General features: G+C 36.9%; 1 protein-coding gene across 7 annotated transcripts in view; it reads left to right on the top strand.

Moving 5' to 3' along the window:
• The window catches only part of LRP1B (LDL receptor related protein 1B), a 1,569,499-nt gene that overhangs the window by 1,472,213 nt on the left and 79,497 nt on the right, over window positions 1–17,789 (top strand). For all 7 annotated transcript variants that reach the window (XM_056534716.1, XM_056534714.1, XM_056534720.1 and 4 more), the window contains 3 exons: window positions 1,345–1,467; window positions 2,935–3,057; window positions 3,319–3,453. In XM_056534716.1, coding sequence (XP_056390691.1) covers window positions 1,345–1,467; window positions 2,935–3,057; window positions 3,319–3,453 — 381 coding nt within the window. The remainder of the gene's footprint in view (window positions 1–1,344; window positions 1,468–2,934; window positions 3,058–3,318; window positions 3,454–17,789) is intronic.

The following is a 17,789-nucleotide window of genomic DNA, read 5'->3' as shown; positions in this document are numbered from 1 at the left end:
TCTTCTGTAGTACAGTATACATGTGATTTATCCATTTCTTCTGTAGTACAGTATTCATGTGATGTATCCATTTCTTCTATAATATAGTATACATGTGATATATCCATTACTTCTATAATACAGTATACATGTGATATATCCATTTCTTCTATAGTACAGTATACATGTGATATATCCATTTCTTCTATAATACAGTATACATGTGATATATCCATTTCTTCTATAGTACAGTATACATGTGAGATATCCATTTGTTCTATAATACAGTATACATGTGATATATCCATTTCTTCTGTAGTTCAGTATACATGTGATTTATCAATTTCTTCTATAATACAGTATACATGTGATTTAACCATTTCTTCTGTAGTTCAGCACACGTGTGATATATCCATTTCTTCTATAGTACAGTATACATGTGATTTACCCATTTCTTCTATAATACAGTATACATGTGATTTACCCATTTCTTCTATAATACAGTATACATGTGATTTAACCATTTCTTCTGTAGTTCAGTATACATGTGATATATCTATTTCTTCTGTAGGACAGTATACATGTGATTTATCCATTTCTTCTGTAGTACAGTATACATGTGATATATCCATTTCTTCTATAGTACAGTATACATGTGATTTACCCATTTCTTCTATAATACAGTATACATGTGATTTAACCATTTCTTCTATAATACAGTATACATGTGATTTACCCATTTCTTCTATAATACAGTATACATGTGATTTACCCATTTCTTCTGTAGTACAGTATACATGTGATATATCAATTTCTTCTGTAGTGCAGTATACATATGATTTAACCATTTCTTATGTAGTTCAGTATACATGTGATATATCCATTTCTTCTGTAGTGCAGTATACATGTGATTTACCCATTTCTTCTATAATACAGTATACATGTGATTTATCCATTTCTTCATTTCTTCTATAGTACAGTATACATGTGATTTATCCATTTCTTCTATAATACAGTATACATGTGATTTATCCATTTCTTCTGTAGTACAGTATACATGTGATTTATCCATTTCTTCTGTAGTACAGTATACATGTGATTTATCCATTTCTTCTGTAGTACAGTATACATGTGATTTATCCATTTCTTCTATAGTACAGTATACATGTGATTTATCCATTTCTTCTGTAGTTCAGTATACATGTGATTTATCCATTTCTTCTGTAGTACAGTATACATGTGATTTATCCATTTCTTCTGTAGTTCAGTATACATGTGATTTATTCATTTCTTCACTTCAGCTCACAGCCACCTCTCAATACTCCACATTTATGCTGCAATTAATAATTCTCATTTCTCTTCCAGGGGAGAATATCTGCAGAGCCGATGAGTTCCTCTGCAATAATACGCTGTGTAGGCTGCGTCTGTGGCTTTGTGATGGGGAGGATAACTGTGGAGATAACTCCGATGAAGTGTCTGAAATGTGTGGTATGATATTTACAATCCTATGAAACCAGCATGTCCGCTTAGCCGTCTTATAATATAGTGGCTGACATTATATGGACATTTAGGTTAGTGGAGTATTATTATTAGAGGAACCTTGAACAAAAGTTCAAAGAGTAACATCTTGTACAAAAAGTTCCTAAAGGGCAATCATCACCTCCGTAAGAGGAACATAAAAATAAAAAAACAAAGCCAGCTCTCACCCTGATTTCGGTAGGTGTTTGCACAAAAGACCATGAGCATTAGATCAGCTGAATCATGAGGCCCACCAAGGTGTAGTTTAAGTAGCATGACTCTGGATAAAATTCTTCCTTTTATTAAAGGGGTTATCCAGGAAAAAACTTTTTTTTATATATCAACTGGCTCCAGAAAGTGAAACAGATTTGTAAATTACTTCTATTAAAAAATCTTAATCCTTTCAGTACTTATGAGCTTCTGAAGTTAAAGTTGTTCTTTTCTGTCTCTCTGATGACACCTCTGATGACACCTGTCTCGGGAAACGCCCAATTTAGAAGCAAATCCCCATAGCAAACCTCTTCTAAACTGGGCATTTTCCCGAGACAAGTGTCATCAGAGAGCACTTAGACAGAAAAGAACAACCTTAACTTCAGAAGCTCATAAGTACTGAAAGGATTAAGAATTTTTTAATAGAAGTAATTTACAAATCTGTTTGACTTTCTGGAGCCAGTTGATATATATATATATATATATATATATATATATATATATATATATATAAAGTTTTTGCCTGGAATACCCCTTTAACTTTCTCCATATAAAAATACAGGTGCAATCCCCACAACATAAAAAAAAGCACATAAGGCCTGACACGTTTCAGTCTCCTGAGCTTAATCATAGACCATAGTCATAGCCTGTACGAGGTAGGTGCAGACACCAATAGTTAGGGCATAGGGAGATGTTACAGACAGTACTTTTACTTATTTTGCCGTCGGTTTGTGTACTTATATTCAGGCTCACTAATAAATTTCAAAAACAGTCAGAGATGCCAGCAGAGTCCCAGTTGCAGTTGTATTGTTCTTTCCTGTCCAACCACAGTGCTCTCTGCTGCCAACTCTGTCCGTGTCAGGAAGTGTCTAGAGTGGGAGTAAATCCTTATATTCTCTTCTGCTCTGGACAGTTCCTGACACGATCAGAGGTGGCAGCAGAGAGCACTGTGATCAGACTGGAAAGAACTACACAACTTCATCTGGAGCATACTGCAGCTGAGAAGTACTGGAAGGGTTAAGATTTTTATAAGGATGTAATTTACAAACCTGTATAACTTTCTATCACCAATTGATTTGAAAACTATCTTCTTTTCCTCTGGAGGACCCCTTTAAGACTAATTGGTCACTTAATGTAGATACCAGTTTTATTTGATGTGGTTCTTTTTTTGTAAGTTGAAAGTTTTCTGATATTGACATTGTAAATATGACATTTTTTGTTTCTAAGTCAAATTTCCATGCCCATCGACAAGGCCTTTCCGGTGCCATAATAACCGTGTGTGCCTAAGGACGGAGCAGATTTGTAATGAACTGGATGAATGCGGAGATAACTCCGATGAGGCTCACTGTGGTACGTGGAATTTACCTTGTGTGGCTCGGGGACTAAATTAATGTAATTTGAGAGGAACCTTCAGTAAAAAAACATAATTGACCTTAATTGAAGTCTTAATTGAAAGTTTATGTGCGCTATAAATTAGGTGCTGAAACAATTATATCTGCAACGCATGAGGAACCTTTGTGCTTCTTGGTCAGTGTCTCAACATGCCGGCTGCATCGTAATGAGGGTGTAATGCTAATTGTGATTTATTTTGTTTATGTAAAATGTTGGTAGGAACAAGGCAGAAAGTGAAACCTTGCAAGAAGGATGAATTTACCTGCGATAATAAAAAGTGCATAGTGTCCGATCTGCAATGTGACCAATTTGATGACTGTGGAGATGGAAGTGATGAGCGAGGATGCAAAATAGGTGCGTTTTTGGAATAAAACTGGTGTTTTATAAATTGTGAAGACCCCTTATATTTCTAACAAAAATAGTATGGTGCTTTTATGAATGTAATGTTTGATAAGAACAGACAGTAATGTGTTATTGCCTTTGAACATCATTGTACTATATACCTAATGAGAGGGCTGGCTCTAGGTTTACATGGGCCCAGGGTCCACAATACTCTTGGATTGACACATGTGGGGCACAATTACCCTGTTAGCCATAGGCTCCATAGTCCTTACTGAACATGAAACTGGTTCTGCATATAAAATTGTACCATACTCCAAACCTGTACTCACTATTCTGCTGGTGAGATCACTGTGTACATACATTACATTTCTTATCCTGTACTGATCCTGAGTTATATCCTGTATTATACTCCAGAGCTGCACTCACTATTCTGCTGGCGAGGTCACTGTGTACATACATTACATTACTTATCCTGTACTGATCCTGAGTTATATCCTGTATTATACTCCAGAGCTGTACTCACTATTCTGCTGGCGAGGTCACTGTGTACATACATTACATTACTTATCCTGTACTGATCCTGAGTTATATCCTGTATTATACTCCAGAGCTGTACTCACTATTCTGCTGGTGAGGTCACTGTGTACATACATTATATCACTTATCCTGTACTGATCCTGAGTTATATCCTGTATTATACTCCAGAGCTGTACTCACTATTCTGCTGGTGAGGTCACTGTGTACATACATTATATTACTTATCCTGTACTGATCCTGAGTTATATCCTGTATTATACTCTAGAGCTGTACTCACTATTCTGCTGGTGAGGTCACTGTGTACATACACTACATTACTTATCCTGTACTGATCCTGAGTTATATCCTGAATTATACTCCAAAGCTGTACTCACTATTCTGCTGGTGGGGTCACGGTGTACATACATTACATTACTTATCCTGTACTGATCCTGAGTTATATCCTGTATTATACTCCAGAGCTGTACTCACTATTCTGCTGGTGAGGTCACTGTGTACATATATTACATTACTTATCCTGTACTGATCCTGAGTTATATCTTGTATTATACTCCAGAGCTGAACTCACTATTCTGCTGGTGGGGTCACTGTGTACATACATTATATTACTTATCCTGTACTGATCCTGAGTTATATCTTGTATTATACTCCAGAGCTGTACTCACTATTCTGCTGGTGAGGTCACTGCGTACATACATTACATTACTTATCCTGTACTGATCCTGAGTTATATCCTGTATTATACTCCAGAGCTGAACTCACTATTCTGCTGGTCGCGTCACTGTGTACATACATTACATTACTTATCCTGTACTGATCCTGAGTTATATAGTGTATTATACTCCAGAGCTGTACTCACTATTCTGCTGGTGGGGTCACTGTGTACATACATTACATTACTTATCCTGTACTGATCCTGAGTTATATCCTGTATTATACTCCAGAGCTGTATTCACTATTCTGCTGGTGAGGTCACTATGTACATACATTACATTACTTATCATGTACTGATCCTGAGTTATATCCTGTAGTATTCAACCATTTCCTAAGAAAATAAACCAACTACTGTAAATAAAAAGCATGCCAAGGATGAAGGAAATTAGTGAGATGTGGAGCATTACAATGAATGTGTGAAAGCAATGAGGGGGTCAATTTCATGCCCAGGCAGTCTCAATTAAATAGAAATATATGGCTTTTCAGTTCACACTCATGATACTTGTGCTCATCAGTACAAATTCTGAATAAAGAATTCAATTACAAATGAAATGCACAATGCTAAAGGTGTTAATGGCATTTTGATAACATAGTGACTAGTCTTGGATACCAAGAAAATACACAACAGTGCTAAAAGCATACAATCAGACCAAAAAGTATTGTTTTGGGGAAACAGGCTGATGGTACTTAAAGGGGTTATCCAGGAAAAAAACTTTTATATATATATCAACTGGCTCCCGAAAGTTAAACAGGTTTGTATATTACTTTTATTAAAAATTCTTAATCCTTTCAGTACTTATGAGCTGCTGTAGTTGAGTTGTACTTTTCTGTCTAAGTGCTCTCTGATGACACCTGTCTCGAGAACTGTCCAGAGTAGAAGAAAATCACCATAGCAAACCTCCTCTACTCTGTGCAATTCCCGAGACAAGCAGAGATGTCAGCAGAGAGCACTGTTGCCAGACATAAAAGAACGACCCAACTGCAGCAGCTGATAATTATTGGAAGGATTAATATTTTTTAATAGAAGTAATTTACAAATAGAGCCATTTGATATATAGATAGATAGATAAATATATGTATATATATATATATATATATATATATATATATATATATATATATACATATATAATATATTTTTTCTGGAATACCCCTTTAAACCAGTAGTTATATCATAGAACCAAATAAAAAAATAAGCTAAAAGCACTGCGCTAATGGATACAAATGACATGCTCATAGATATAATGGTACTAAAACACTAATAGGCACCCTGGGCATCACAATACCTGACACCCGCACATCCCAGAGGTAATGAACCTACATGAATCACCGCTAACCAAGAAGTTGTCTAAGGAGCATCACTATATTATGTACCAGGGCAGAGGTTGCTAGAGCTGCCCGCCATAGTCCATTTTCGGTAAATTCTGAATCAGACATTCACATGCAGTGTCCAAGTATCGGTGTACACTTAGTTTGAAATAGTAGCTACAATTCTTTTCTCAGCGTTCCCTTGCCCCAGTCATTACCAAGGAGGAAGTAGTGTGCGGGAAACAAAGCAGTTTGTTTGGCAGAGAACAACTCCTTATACCTCTCAGACGTGTTTTGGTAGTACTGTGGCTGCCTTCATCGGGGTGTGTTTGCACAATTTAGTGTTTTTCATCTATATAGCTAAATGATCGGTCTTGACTTATAACCTCTGCCCTGGTACATAATGTAGTGAAGTTTTTTTTGACAAGCTCTTGATTATGGGGAATTCATGTAGGTTCATTACCCCTTGGTCGTCAGCTGACATGATGATGGTGAATGTTGGCATGGTGAGGCCAAGGCTGTCTATTAGTGTTTTAGTGACACCGCGTCCACCCCAGAATTTTCATATCCCAGACCCCGAAAAAAGAATAAACATGTTTATTCTTTCAGCGGAGTCCGCTTGGAAATGCATTGCCGTCTATGAGAACGACAAATTTCTGAGCAGTCCTTATCCTGCCGATGGAATCTCCACTAGAAATGTTTCCAGGCCAATATTCTGTAGTGTAAAGAGGCCATTAGGCCCCAGTCACACTTAGGAAGTTCAGTGCGGAACTCCATGAGGAAATTCCATGTAGATTCTGCTTGCAGGAGAATCACCTTGATCTCGATAGGATTCAGCTGCTCAGTTCACACTATGGACATTCCCTACTAGTAATACCAATGCAGAATTGGAAAAGGCTCTGCAGTGCACTGTAGTGAATGGATGCTAAGGCATTAAGTTCACATTAAGTATTCCAGCTGGAGAATTCGAGGACACCCTTCTGGCACTGAAATTATACATTGTGGACTGTGCAGTGGAATCCCATTGACATCAATGGGAATCTGCTGCATCAGAATTTCCGAGCATAAATTCTAAGTGGAGATACGCTCAGAAATTCCTCAGTCTGATCCCTGCCTTACTGTTCACAGATTAAAGCAGATTACCACGGACTTTAAGCACTGATTCCAGAGGAGGCTTTCTTGTGGAAATTCTGGGTAGAATTTCTATCAAATGATCTTGTAGAAGGATTACAGAGTAGAATTTCTATATTTGCAGATGACACCAAATTGGGTACGGTGATCACCACAGAGGATGATAACATAATATTACAGAGGGATCTGGGGAAGGTGGAGGCTTGAGCACAGACTTGGCAAATAAAGACAGTTTTATAGTAGATATAAGGGGAAGTATTATAGTAGTTATATTCTTATAAATATGAGTCAGTATTATAGTAGTTATATTCTTGTATATAGGAGCAGTATTATAGTAGTTATATTCTTATATATAGGAGCAGTATTATAGTAGTTATATTCTTGTATATAGGACCAGTATTATAGTAGTTATATTCTTGTATATAGGAGCAGTATTCTAGTAGTTATATTCTTGTATAGAGGAGCAGTATTCTAGTAGTTATATTCTTGTATATGAACAGTATTATAGTAGTTATATTCTTGTTTATAGGAGCAGTATTATAGTAGTTATATTCTTGTATATAGGAGCAGTATTATAGTAGTTATATTCTTATATATAGGAGCAGTATTATAGTAGTTATATTCTTGTATATAGGAGCAGTATTATAGTAGTTATATTCTTGTATATAGGAGCAGTATTCTAGTAGTTATATTCTTGTATAGAGGAGCAGTATTCTAGTAGTTATATTCTTGTATATGAACAGTATTATAGTAGTTATATTCTTGTTTATAGGAGCAGTATTATAGTAGTTATATTCTTGTATATAGGAGCAGTATTATAGTAGTTATATTCTTATATATAGGAGCAGTATTATAGTAGTTATATTCTTGTATATAGGAGCAGTATTATAGTAGTTATATTCTTGTATATAGGAGCAGTATTATAGTAGTTATATTCTTGTATAGAGGAGCAGTATTCTAGTAGTTATATTCTTGTATATGAACAGTATTATAGTAGTTATATTCTTGTTTATAGGAGCAGTATTATAGTAGTTATATTCTTATATATAGGAGCAGTATTATAGTAATTATATTCCTGTATATAGGAGCAGTATTATAGTAGTTATATTCTTGTTTATAGGAGTAGTATTATAGTAGTTATATTCTTGTATATAGGAACAGCATTATAGTAGTTATATTCTTGTATATGAACAGTATTATAGTAGTTATATTCTTGTATATATTTACAGTATTATAGTAGTTATATTCCTGTACATAGCAGCAGTATTATAGTAGTTATATTCTTGTATATAGGAGGCAGTATTATAGTAGTTATATTCTTGTATAGAGGAGCAGTATTCTAGTAGTTATATTCTTGTATATGAACAGTATTATAGTAGTTATATTCTTGTTTATAGGAGCAGTATTATAGTAGTTATATTCTTGTATATGAGCAGTATTATAGTAGTTATATTCTTGTATATATTTACAGTATTATAGTAGTTATATTCCTGTACATAGCAGCAGTATTATAGTAGTTATATTTCAAATGCAGAGAAGTGAAAGAATATCGCACTCACCCACAACTATTGCTGAATGAAAAAGGATGTTTCATTCCAAGAAGTTCATCTGGAAAAATACAGGTGGGGGACGTGGAGGAGTGAAGACAAGCAACCAGTTTCGTGCTAGAAAGCGCTTTCTCTGGCTTGGTTTTCAAGCCAGAGAAAGCGCTTTCTAGCGCGAAACCGGTCGCTTGTCTTCACTCCTCCACATCCCCCACCTGTATTTTTCCAGATGAACTTCTTGGAATGAAACATCCTTTTTCATTCAGCAATAGTTGTGGGTGAGTGCGATATTCTTTCACTTCTCTGCATTTGAATTGTACCGGACTGTATTGTCTCATTTATCTGCACCACTCCATTTTTTGCATTTTTAGGAAAGTTCCCCTGCTGACTTCAGCTGCCACATATATAGCATACTGCATCGTACCTATAGACAGTGCCACTTTTTCCTCCTTTTTCCTGCTGCCCTTATAGTAGTAATATTCTTGTATATAGGAGCAGTATTATAGTAGTTATATTCTTGTATATAGGAGCAGTATTATAGTAGTTATATTCTTGTATATAGGAGCAGTATTATAGTAGTTATATTCTTGTACATAGGAGCAGTATTATAGCATTTATATTCTTGTACATAGGAGGCAGTATTATAGTAGTTATATTCTTTTATATAGGGGGAAGTATTATAGGAGTTATATTCTTGTATATAGGAGAAGTATTATAGTAGTTATATTCTTGTATATAGGAGCAGTATTATAGTAGTTATAGTCTTATACATAAGAGACAGTATTGTAGTTGTTATATTCTTATATATAAGAGACAGTATTATAGTAGTTATATTCTTATACACAGAAAGCAGTATAATATCAGTTATAATCTTGTGCATAGCAGGCAGTATTATAATAAATATATTTTTATATCTGGGAGGCAGTAAAATAGTAGTTATATTATTGCACATAGGGAACAATATTAGGGTAGTTATATCCTAGCCTTTGGCTGTCCAGGTATTCTGGGAGTTGTAGTTTTGCAACAGCTGTAGACACACTGGTTGGTAAACACTGAGCTAGATATACCGTCTATACCTGCAGAAGTAACGGATCAGATTCATTGGCTATGCCCTACTGTAGTCATCTGCACAGTAAAAACTGTTCCTAAGATGCAGTTTGCAGTCACTTGTCATGTTTTATTCATAAATTACCGACACGCAGCTTTGTACTGGGAATAGGATCGTGCTCCGGTGGAGCTTACATTCTAATTTTGCCTCCGCAGGCAGATGCAGTAACCCAGCAGTATCACAGGGAGACAACAAACCTGTCAGTAGAGTTTTAGACAGTGGAGTGAATGTGATGTTACCAGGCAATGAGAAGGATTTACTTCAAACCCCGAGCAAAATCTATAACGTCAACAAGAGATTTACCTGAGATTTTAATGTCTGATACATTTTTATACGATTCTGCCCTTTAGAAAGATCTGTTCTGAAAAAAAAAAAAAAGTTTGATCTAAAACATCGTAAGAGCTTACATGTTACTAAAATTTTAAGCATTTAATGCACAGCTGAAGAAGTGAACTTTATAAAGGGTAATGGAGAAGTAAACTCATTACAGCTGATACGGCACATTTGCATAATACTTTGTGTTGCTAGGAAGACAGAAGTGAGAGAAAACATGAAATGACTAGTCTGAAAATCCATAATAAGGCAAAATCTGCCCATTTACTGAGAGTTTTCTTATTGCTCAGGTACATATTTGGGCCTAGTGTAGAAAAGTTTTCATAAGTTTGGGTCGAGGGGCTCGCCAAACTTTTCTAAAAAGTTTGGTTCACCTCAAAACAATTGTATAACACTGCTAGGTCACCGGTATTCAAGTAGTTTTCACATCGTTTTAAGTCTCAGGTAAAGGGGTTACCAGGAATAGAAAAACAGAGCCACGTCTGTCCCCAGGTTGGGTGTGGTATTACAACTTAGCTCCATTCTCTTCAATGAGCTGCAGAGCCACACCCAACCTGGAGACAGACGAGAAGTGTTTTTTTGAAAGAAATTAGCTACATTTTTCTATTCCTGGATAATCCCTTTAATGTGTTAATGTGGTAACCTATGGTACCTAACAGCTTGTTTAAAAACAATCTGCATTAATGGATTTTGTACGCTTTTTAACATAAAAATAAAGGTGCATAAAGTATCCCTGGTTGTGGACAAATGCCTGCTGGTGTTACAGTGTACATGGAGAAGAGGAAGAAGTCATGGCTTTTCCCAAGCGTTCTAAAAAAATGATCCCTTTTTTGGGAGCAGCAAAAGGATTGGTGACAGTGTTAAACATAGTGAAGAAACAGTATATAGTGAGGAATTAGCTTTTTTAACTATTGAAAAGTTGAAATTTTTTTTTGAATTTCCATTCTCAAAGTGGCAACAGAATTGGTGAGAGTCTCTCAAAATAGTGAAGAACTTGTAGATAGAAAAGAAACAGCTTTTATAAATATTGAAAAGTTGAAAATATTATAAAAATTGTGCCCTTTTAGGAGTTGCAACAGGTTTTGTAGGTTTCGGAAATTTTCCTCTTTTGGGAGATGCAACAGGATTGTTGTTCTGAAATGATGAAAAGAAACATATTTTCTATAACAAAAACAAAACATATAAAGTTATCAATTTTTGGGGATAATGGGTTGTGTATGTAGGCCTGGCTGGTGGTAGCAGCAGCAAGGAAGGTGGACTGGTGGTTGCAGTAGTAGTCAATGGATAGCTAACAGTGTTGGACTAGTGACGCATCTAGTCAGGTCTGGCAATGCCTCTCCATGTGTTCACGTAGAGACCTAATTCCTAAGCTTGGACCCTGGCTATGCTGTACTTTTTGCAGACGTGACACTGTGATTTTTTTGGCATCTGATAAGATAGAAAAGAATTTCAACACAGCAGGATACAATAAAGAGATAGATACATCAGCACCTGACTTTGACACTTCTCTGGAAGGTCCCTGTTTAGATGACTATTCTGTGTTTACTTTAAATACACGTAAATTGGCCTAAAATGTGTATTTCATTGTATCAACACTTTTAATTTGCAATTATGTTAACATAAAGGTCAGCTTACTGCTTTAAATGTGATAACTTTTATGGTATCATTCTGCAGTGGCATTGCTTTCCTGGGATTAGTAGTGCACCAACTAGACACCCTAATGCAGGTGACAGGAGGCCACCGTCTGAGGTCATCCCACTGTTTAATCTTTTACTCAGCTTACTTTCAAATTCTCTTGGATTTGTAAAGATTTTCTGGGATCAGTAGTTATTGTTCTCTCTCAGCTTTCTCTTTCCAAGATGATGACCACAATGCAGTGCATAGGACTTTAGCCTTTAAAAACCACCCCTATGTTGTCTCCTGAAAAGCCTGGTTTCTGTATGTCACATAAATGAAAGCATTCATTGAATAACCTGGGGTCATGTGATCCTGCTGCTGGCAAAGTATGCTGGGCTACCCTGACATCATCTCAGTGTTTCTAGTGCTTCCTCCATGCATTCAGGTGCCAAAATACCATGTGTTCTTCATCCCTTTTGCTTTCTTTTCCTGCCATTTCCAGGCTTAGGTAAGCCTGAGATTGTGGTTTTCTAGGTTCAGCCCAAGTCTAAAAAATATGAATGTATATCAAGTCATATAATTCCCGATATAATATAAATCTAACAGTTAACTAGAAGTTAATTTTTCTGTTTACTTTTTACCTCACTTGTCAAAATTCTTATGGTACCTAAAATATGTAGATCAGTTACTAATCCTAAACCAGTCTTGAGATATTCTCAGACTCTATACTTCCCCTCAGGGGAATAGCTCTTGGGTCTGTAGAGGTAGCGGTCCCACCGGAGCTGTGGTGCCTGAAGGTGCCTAAAGTCACCTGCACAACATAAGAAGACACCATAATTACAAGTGACACTTGGTAGGTGGGGGCCCTGTTGTAGATTTTGGATTTGTGCCCAGGAACTTTAGTTTTTTTTTAACTGTAGATTTTCAAATAGAAATACAAAATCCAAACATACATGAAGTAATAAGGCATCATACCAGAGAAATAGGAGAACAAAAAGAGGGAAGGAACACCAAGAACTTTAATTTTATACTTCTGACTATCCAGAATTGTAAATCTGCAAGTTTTATATAAATAAAGCTTTTTTTTATGAAAAGTAATTTAGGGGATATGTTTTTAAAATGCTAACGTACCCCTTTAACCCCTTGACACCTTCAAAATGTTATGACCTCATAAGAATTCCCTATACACATTGGGACTGTAGACATGTAGACAAGATGTGATTTTGTCTTCTCTATATGTTTGCATCTACAGATCACTTGGTAACAGCCCATCAGGCCCCGGTTACTAGTGATTTGTTACTAAGTGATCTGTATATGGGGACAGGAGGGAACACATTGAAAGTTTGTTCTCTGCTAATTTTTGCCTACACAATGGAAATAAACAATTAATACAGTAATATGTAAAAAAGTAAATAAAAGAATAATGAATAAATAAAGCCCCTCTCCTCCAAAGAAACTGCACAACTTTACAGTCGAACACAAACCATTTTTAGACATCCGGCATGACATGATTGTCTTTTTTATGGGTATCAAGTGCTTTGTTTTTTGTTTGTTATTTGTGCTTGCTTCACAAGGGGGTGGGATGTAACTAGAGATGAGCGAATCGAAGCGGACAAAGGCAAATTTGTTCCGAATTTCATGAAAAATTTTATTCTGAATGAATTCGAATTTCCTCGCGCTTCGTGTTAACAAATCGCTTCATTCATTATATTTTGTGCCGGCCAGGGGGCTAAAATGGCGGCTACACGTGTGAGGACATGGGGCAAGGAAGTCTGAGTAGGCGGGATCACCCTGAATCACATGGCGGCATGCAGCCTATCAGCAGCCAACCAGCCCTGTGATGTCACAGCCCTATTTATTTGGCAGCCATTGTGGAAGACGGGCATTGTGTGAGAGAGAGCAGACACTGTGTGGTCACTAATCAGCGTTACTGATAATACAGATCTTTTCAGCAGCAAATTCATTCACCTCAAGCCCGTATTCATTCTGGCTAGAGAGAGCAGACACTGTGTGGTCACTAATCAAAGTTACTGACAATAATGATCTGCACAGGGGAAATCCATTGACCTCAAGCCCACATCACTGCAGGCAGGCAGGGAGAGTTTAGAAGCTGTTTAATAGTCTGCCAATTGAGATCATCACAGGAAGCACTCCCCATTCAAAGACTGCAAGCAACCATAGTGCAGGCAGGGACAGTTCAGAGAGAGAGTACGCTTTTTTCCAGACTCTGTCATTGTGCCGCTCTGCTGCAGTGATTCTAATAGCGACGCCTGTAATCTGCATGTCGTACTGAATAGCAGTATTATTTCACTACCTATTTCACTACCCCAGCACACTCCCTATTCGTGTTACAGCAAGGCAAAGTGTTCTACACCCCTATTGAAGCTCTTTGTAGCCCAGTAATAGCTGTTTTTATTAGTGATTTGCCGCAAATATATTCGGATCAAACCGTTTTAGGTTTTTTTTTGGAAAAATTTGTTGAGTCAGCCTAAACGAATTTTTGAAAAATGCGCCCATCTCTAGATGTAGCAAGAAGTGGGTGGGGCTTAGCAAAAAGGGGTATTGCTTTAAATGTGGTGCAATGTGCCACAATTGTGGCATGATTTAACTGTAGCAAAGTATGCCAACTAATAGATGGTATAAAGTTAGACAACAGAGTTTAAAGTTGTGCCACATTTATCAAACAGCCCGAACCACTGTGATAAATTTGCTGCATTCTTAGTTCACGGCAAGTTCACATTTAGCATTAGACAGTAACAGTAAGTCTAGGGACTTTGCTCATCATTGGCTTAGAAAAAATTACCCTGTGTATTATCTGCAGCAATGTACAGGGGGATTCAAACAGGATGGTGCAAAATTATAGCCTGGGTATTCAAGAACAAAAGAATCTATTCATGTTTTATTTATATGCAGCAGATGTTCAGAGTGTTTTCCATTGGTGACATGGCAGATTGCATGTATCAGTGATGCGCTGTTTCAGGTCGGTCAGATCGTTTGGGTGGGGCAAATATACACAGAGTCCTGAATGTAGTCCCCACAGAAAGATGGCCCAGGGTTCTAGATCTGGTGAGGCCGGAGCAACATAATTTTTAGTGCGGCTGATCCAACATTGAGCTGACCACTACAGCCCACACCTTTTGAGACATACTAGTCTTAGCAGGGAAGGCCCACTCAGCCAATCGGTCATCACTGCTGAGATTAATATGTCTCTGAAGATGGAACGCTCCGGAACGCTCATCAAGGAGAGTCAGCCATTCTGAGAATCACCGGGATTTCAGCAAGGTAGACCCCCTTTGATCATACACTTATCTCATATCCTCTGGATAAGGTTTTAATGGAATACTGCAGTCTTAGACACTTATCCCCTATCCGCAGCTCTATGGGAGAGGCGGGGATGCATGAACGCTGCATCTCAGTCTCTCCCATAGAGATACATGCAGGGAGCGTGTCGGCCACGGTGTCATGCTGGGGGTCCCAGCGTTCGGATTCCCCACGATCGGACACCTATACCCTATCCTGAGGATAGGGGATAAGTGTCTAAGGCCGCAGATCTCCTTTAATAACTGTCATATCCACAGCCCTTTACTTTTCCACCATCTTTTTGAATCCTGCTGTGTATAGAAATAAGGACAGGTTGGTGTGCGCCTGATAAAGATAAATATAGCGATCCTGACATCCGGCATCTCAGGATGCAGATAGATATTTTGAGACAAGTGGCATCCACCAGGTGTATAGGCCAGATAAGAGTCCTGTAAACAAGATGATAGATCTAAAGATCATCTCTAATTGGATCCACATCTATATTACACTTCCAGTCTAGTGACTGTCTAGTGAAATGTTAAGCCTCTGCTGCTTCCTGATATGTTTTGAAGATGCACAAACTCCGCTTCAGGTCAGCAGAAAGCTTCTCATCATATACACTATTTAATATTAAAGGGAATATATTACCTTTCATTTTATTTACTAATTAAAATCAGATACTGATGAGATATATTTATATTTTATTTTAGTGTATTTTTATTTTCTGATGTTAGATTTTTTTTAATCTACATTTTATGGGTCAGCCATCTTGTCAAAGCTGTCTCCTGCCAGATAGGAGCATTCAAATATATATGCTTTACAACAGCTACATGGACATAGGAAATTGCAGTTTTGGGAGTTTAATGTGTGCATGCTTTGTGACCTATTCAGAGATCACTGCAGGCAGAGGCTTTATTGGGGTTTTTGGGACTTTTTGCTTGATGGCTTATGCATAGGTACCCCGCCAATCAGCTGTTCAATGCCCACATTATACAGTGAACAGGACTATAAGCCATTCACCATTCATTGTGCAGTGGTAACTGTAGCTTGCCTCTCATTAACTTCAATGGGAGCTTAGATGCAGTTACCAAACGCCACAACGAATGGCCCTGTTCACTGCTTAATGCAGGGTGCCGAGCAGCTGATTGCCTGTCCTGTGGATAGGCAATCTATCAAAAAGTCCTAGAAAATGCCCTTAAATTATATGTTAACTAATATGTTTCAAATAAATGAAAATATATTAATATATAAACTTATTTTATAACCTTTTTGTGGTATTTCTGCTCTGTTTTCTCGACTACCCCACTTCCCAGATTTTTTATTCCTGCTGTACACTCTAGTCAGAAATTCAGCCAACTATTTGGGAGGCAACTGTGTGTGCGGTGGGCAGGGCTATAGTCAAGAAAGTGCAGTGGGAGGGAGCTAGAGTTGGCTGAATTCCCCACTAGAGTGTATAGTACAATTAGGAAGTCCACTCCTGGATGTACACTAGACAGGAAGTTGAGCTGATAAAGGCAACAAAGAAGATAGTTTTTATCTGGAGCAGGACAGAAACGACAGTATTCTGCTAATCTTTTTGATTATGGGGTATTAGCTAGATTGAAAGTAATTACAGTGCCAATTTTTTGTCATCTCAAATATAGTTTTTCTTACATACACAAACATTACTGCTCCCTGGCTCCACCATTACTCAGTATATCACACTTGTCTTTTTCTCTGTAGCTGCAAGGGACATATACCGCAACTTATGGTACAAATAGAAATTCACAGTGTTGGGAATATATCATTTCACGCTGTGTGTCCCTACTGTGGTGACATGTATACAGCCTGGTCTACAGTGTGATATACAGTATGCACTGACATTGTGCCTCTTACTAAAAACTAAAAGGTTTGCATTTAAAACAGGAAACATAGTAGTGATGGTCTGGCCGGAGTATTCCATAAATTATAGCTAGAAGGAAGCACTTAATATTTTTTTTTTTCACATTTTTGTGCAATGCCCATTGCTGGTATATATATATATATATATATATATATATATATATATATATATATATATATATATATATATATATATATATATATACACCAGCAATGGACATTGCACACAAATGTGGGGAAAAAATTAAGTTCTTCCTTCTAGCTATAATTTATTTTTATATATATATATATATATATATATATATATATATATATATATATATATCTGTCTGATGCGCTTAATAAATCCTTAAGATTTGCAAAATGTTCAAAGTTGCTGGTTCTTCATGAGGATATCTGAATTTACAAAATAGGCTGCAATAAGAATCGGGGATGTCTTTTAAAGGCTCCATCTGAGAACATAAACTCAGTTTTAACATCAAGTGCTCTTCGTGTCTTCGTGTCGAGGAATTTTTATGTTACCGGCTATGATGGTAGTCTCGCAACCGTGGCCCTCCAGATGTTTCAAAACAACAACTTGCATAAAGGGAACATTAAATCAGGCATTTTTATCCACTATTTATTTAAATGATTACATTTGGTATTTGGTTAGTATTGTTTTTAATTTTTTAGATGTGTGTTAAAGTAGGTGGTTTACTTTAGTTTCTTAGTTTTTCATTTTGCCGTATCCCCAGACCTTGCACTTTTCCAGTTAAATGGGTTGTAAAGGCTGGTACATTTACCAACATCTGGAATAAATCAATGTGAAACTTAAAGTTAATCTCTAGACAAAAACTAAAACCTTAATTTTGGCTGGTGTTTTATCTCGTCTTTGC

This window comes from Hyla sarda, chromosome 8 (assembly GCF_029499605.1).
Source record: "Hyla sarda isolate aHylSar1 chromosome 8, aHylSar1.hap1, whole genome shotgun sequence".
Lineage (NCBI taxonomy): Eukaryota > Metazoa > Chordata > Amphibia > Anura > Hylidae > Hyla > Hyla sarda.
Note: the sequence above shows the minus strand (reverse complement) of the source record. Positions and strands in the feature narration are given on the sequence as shown.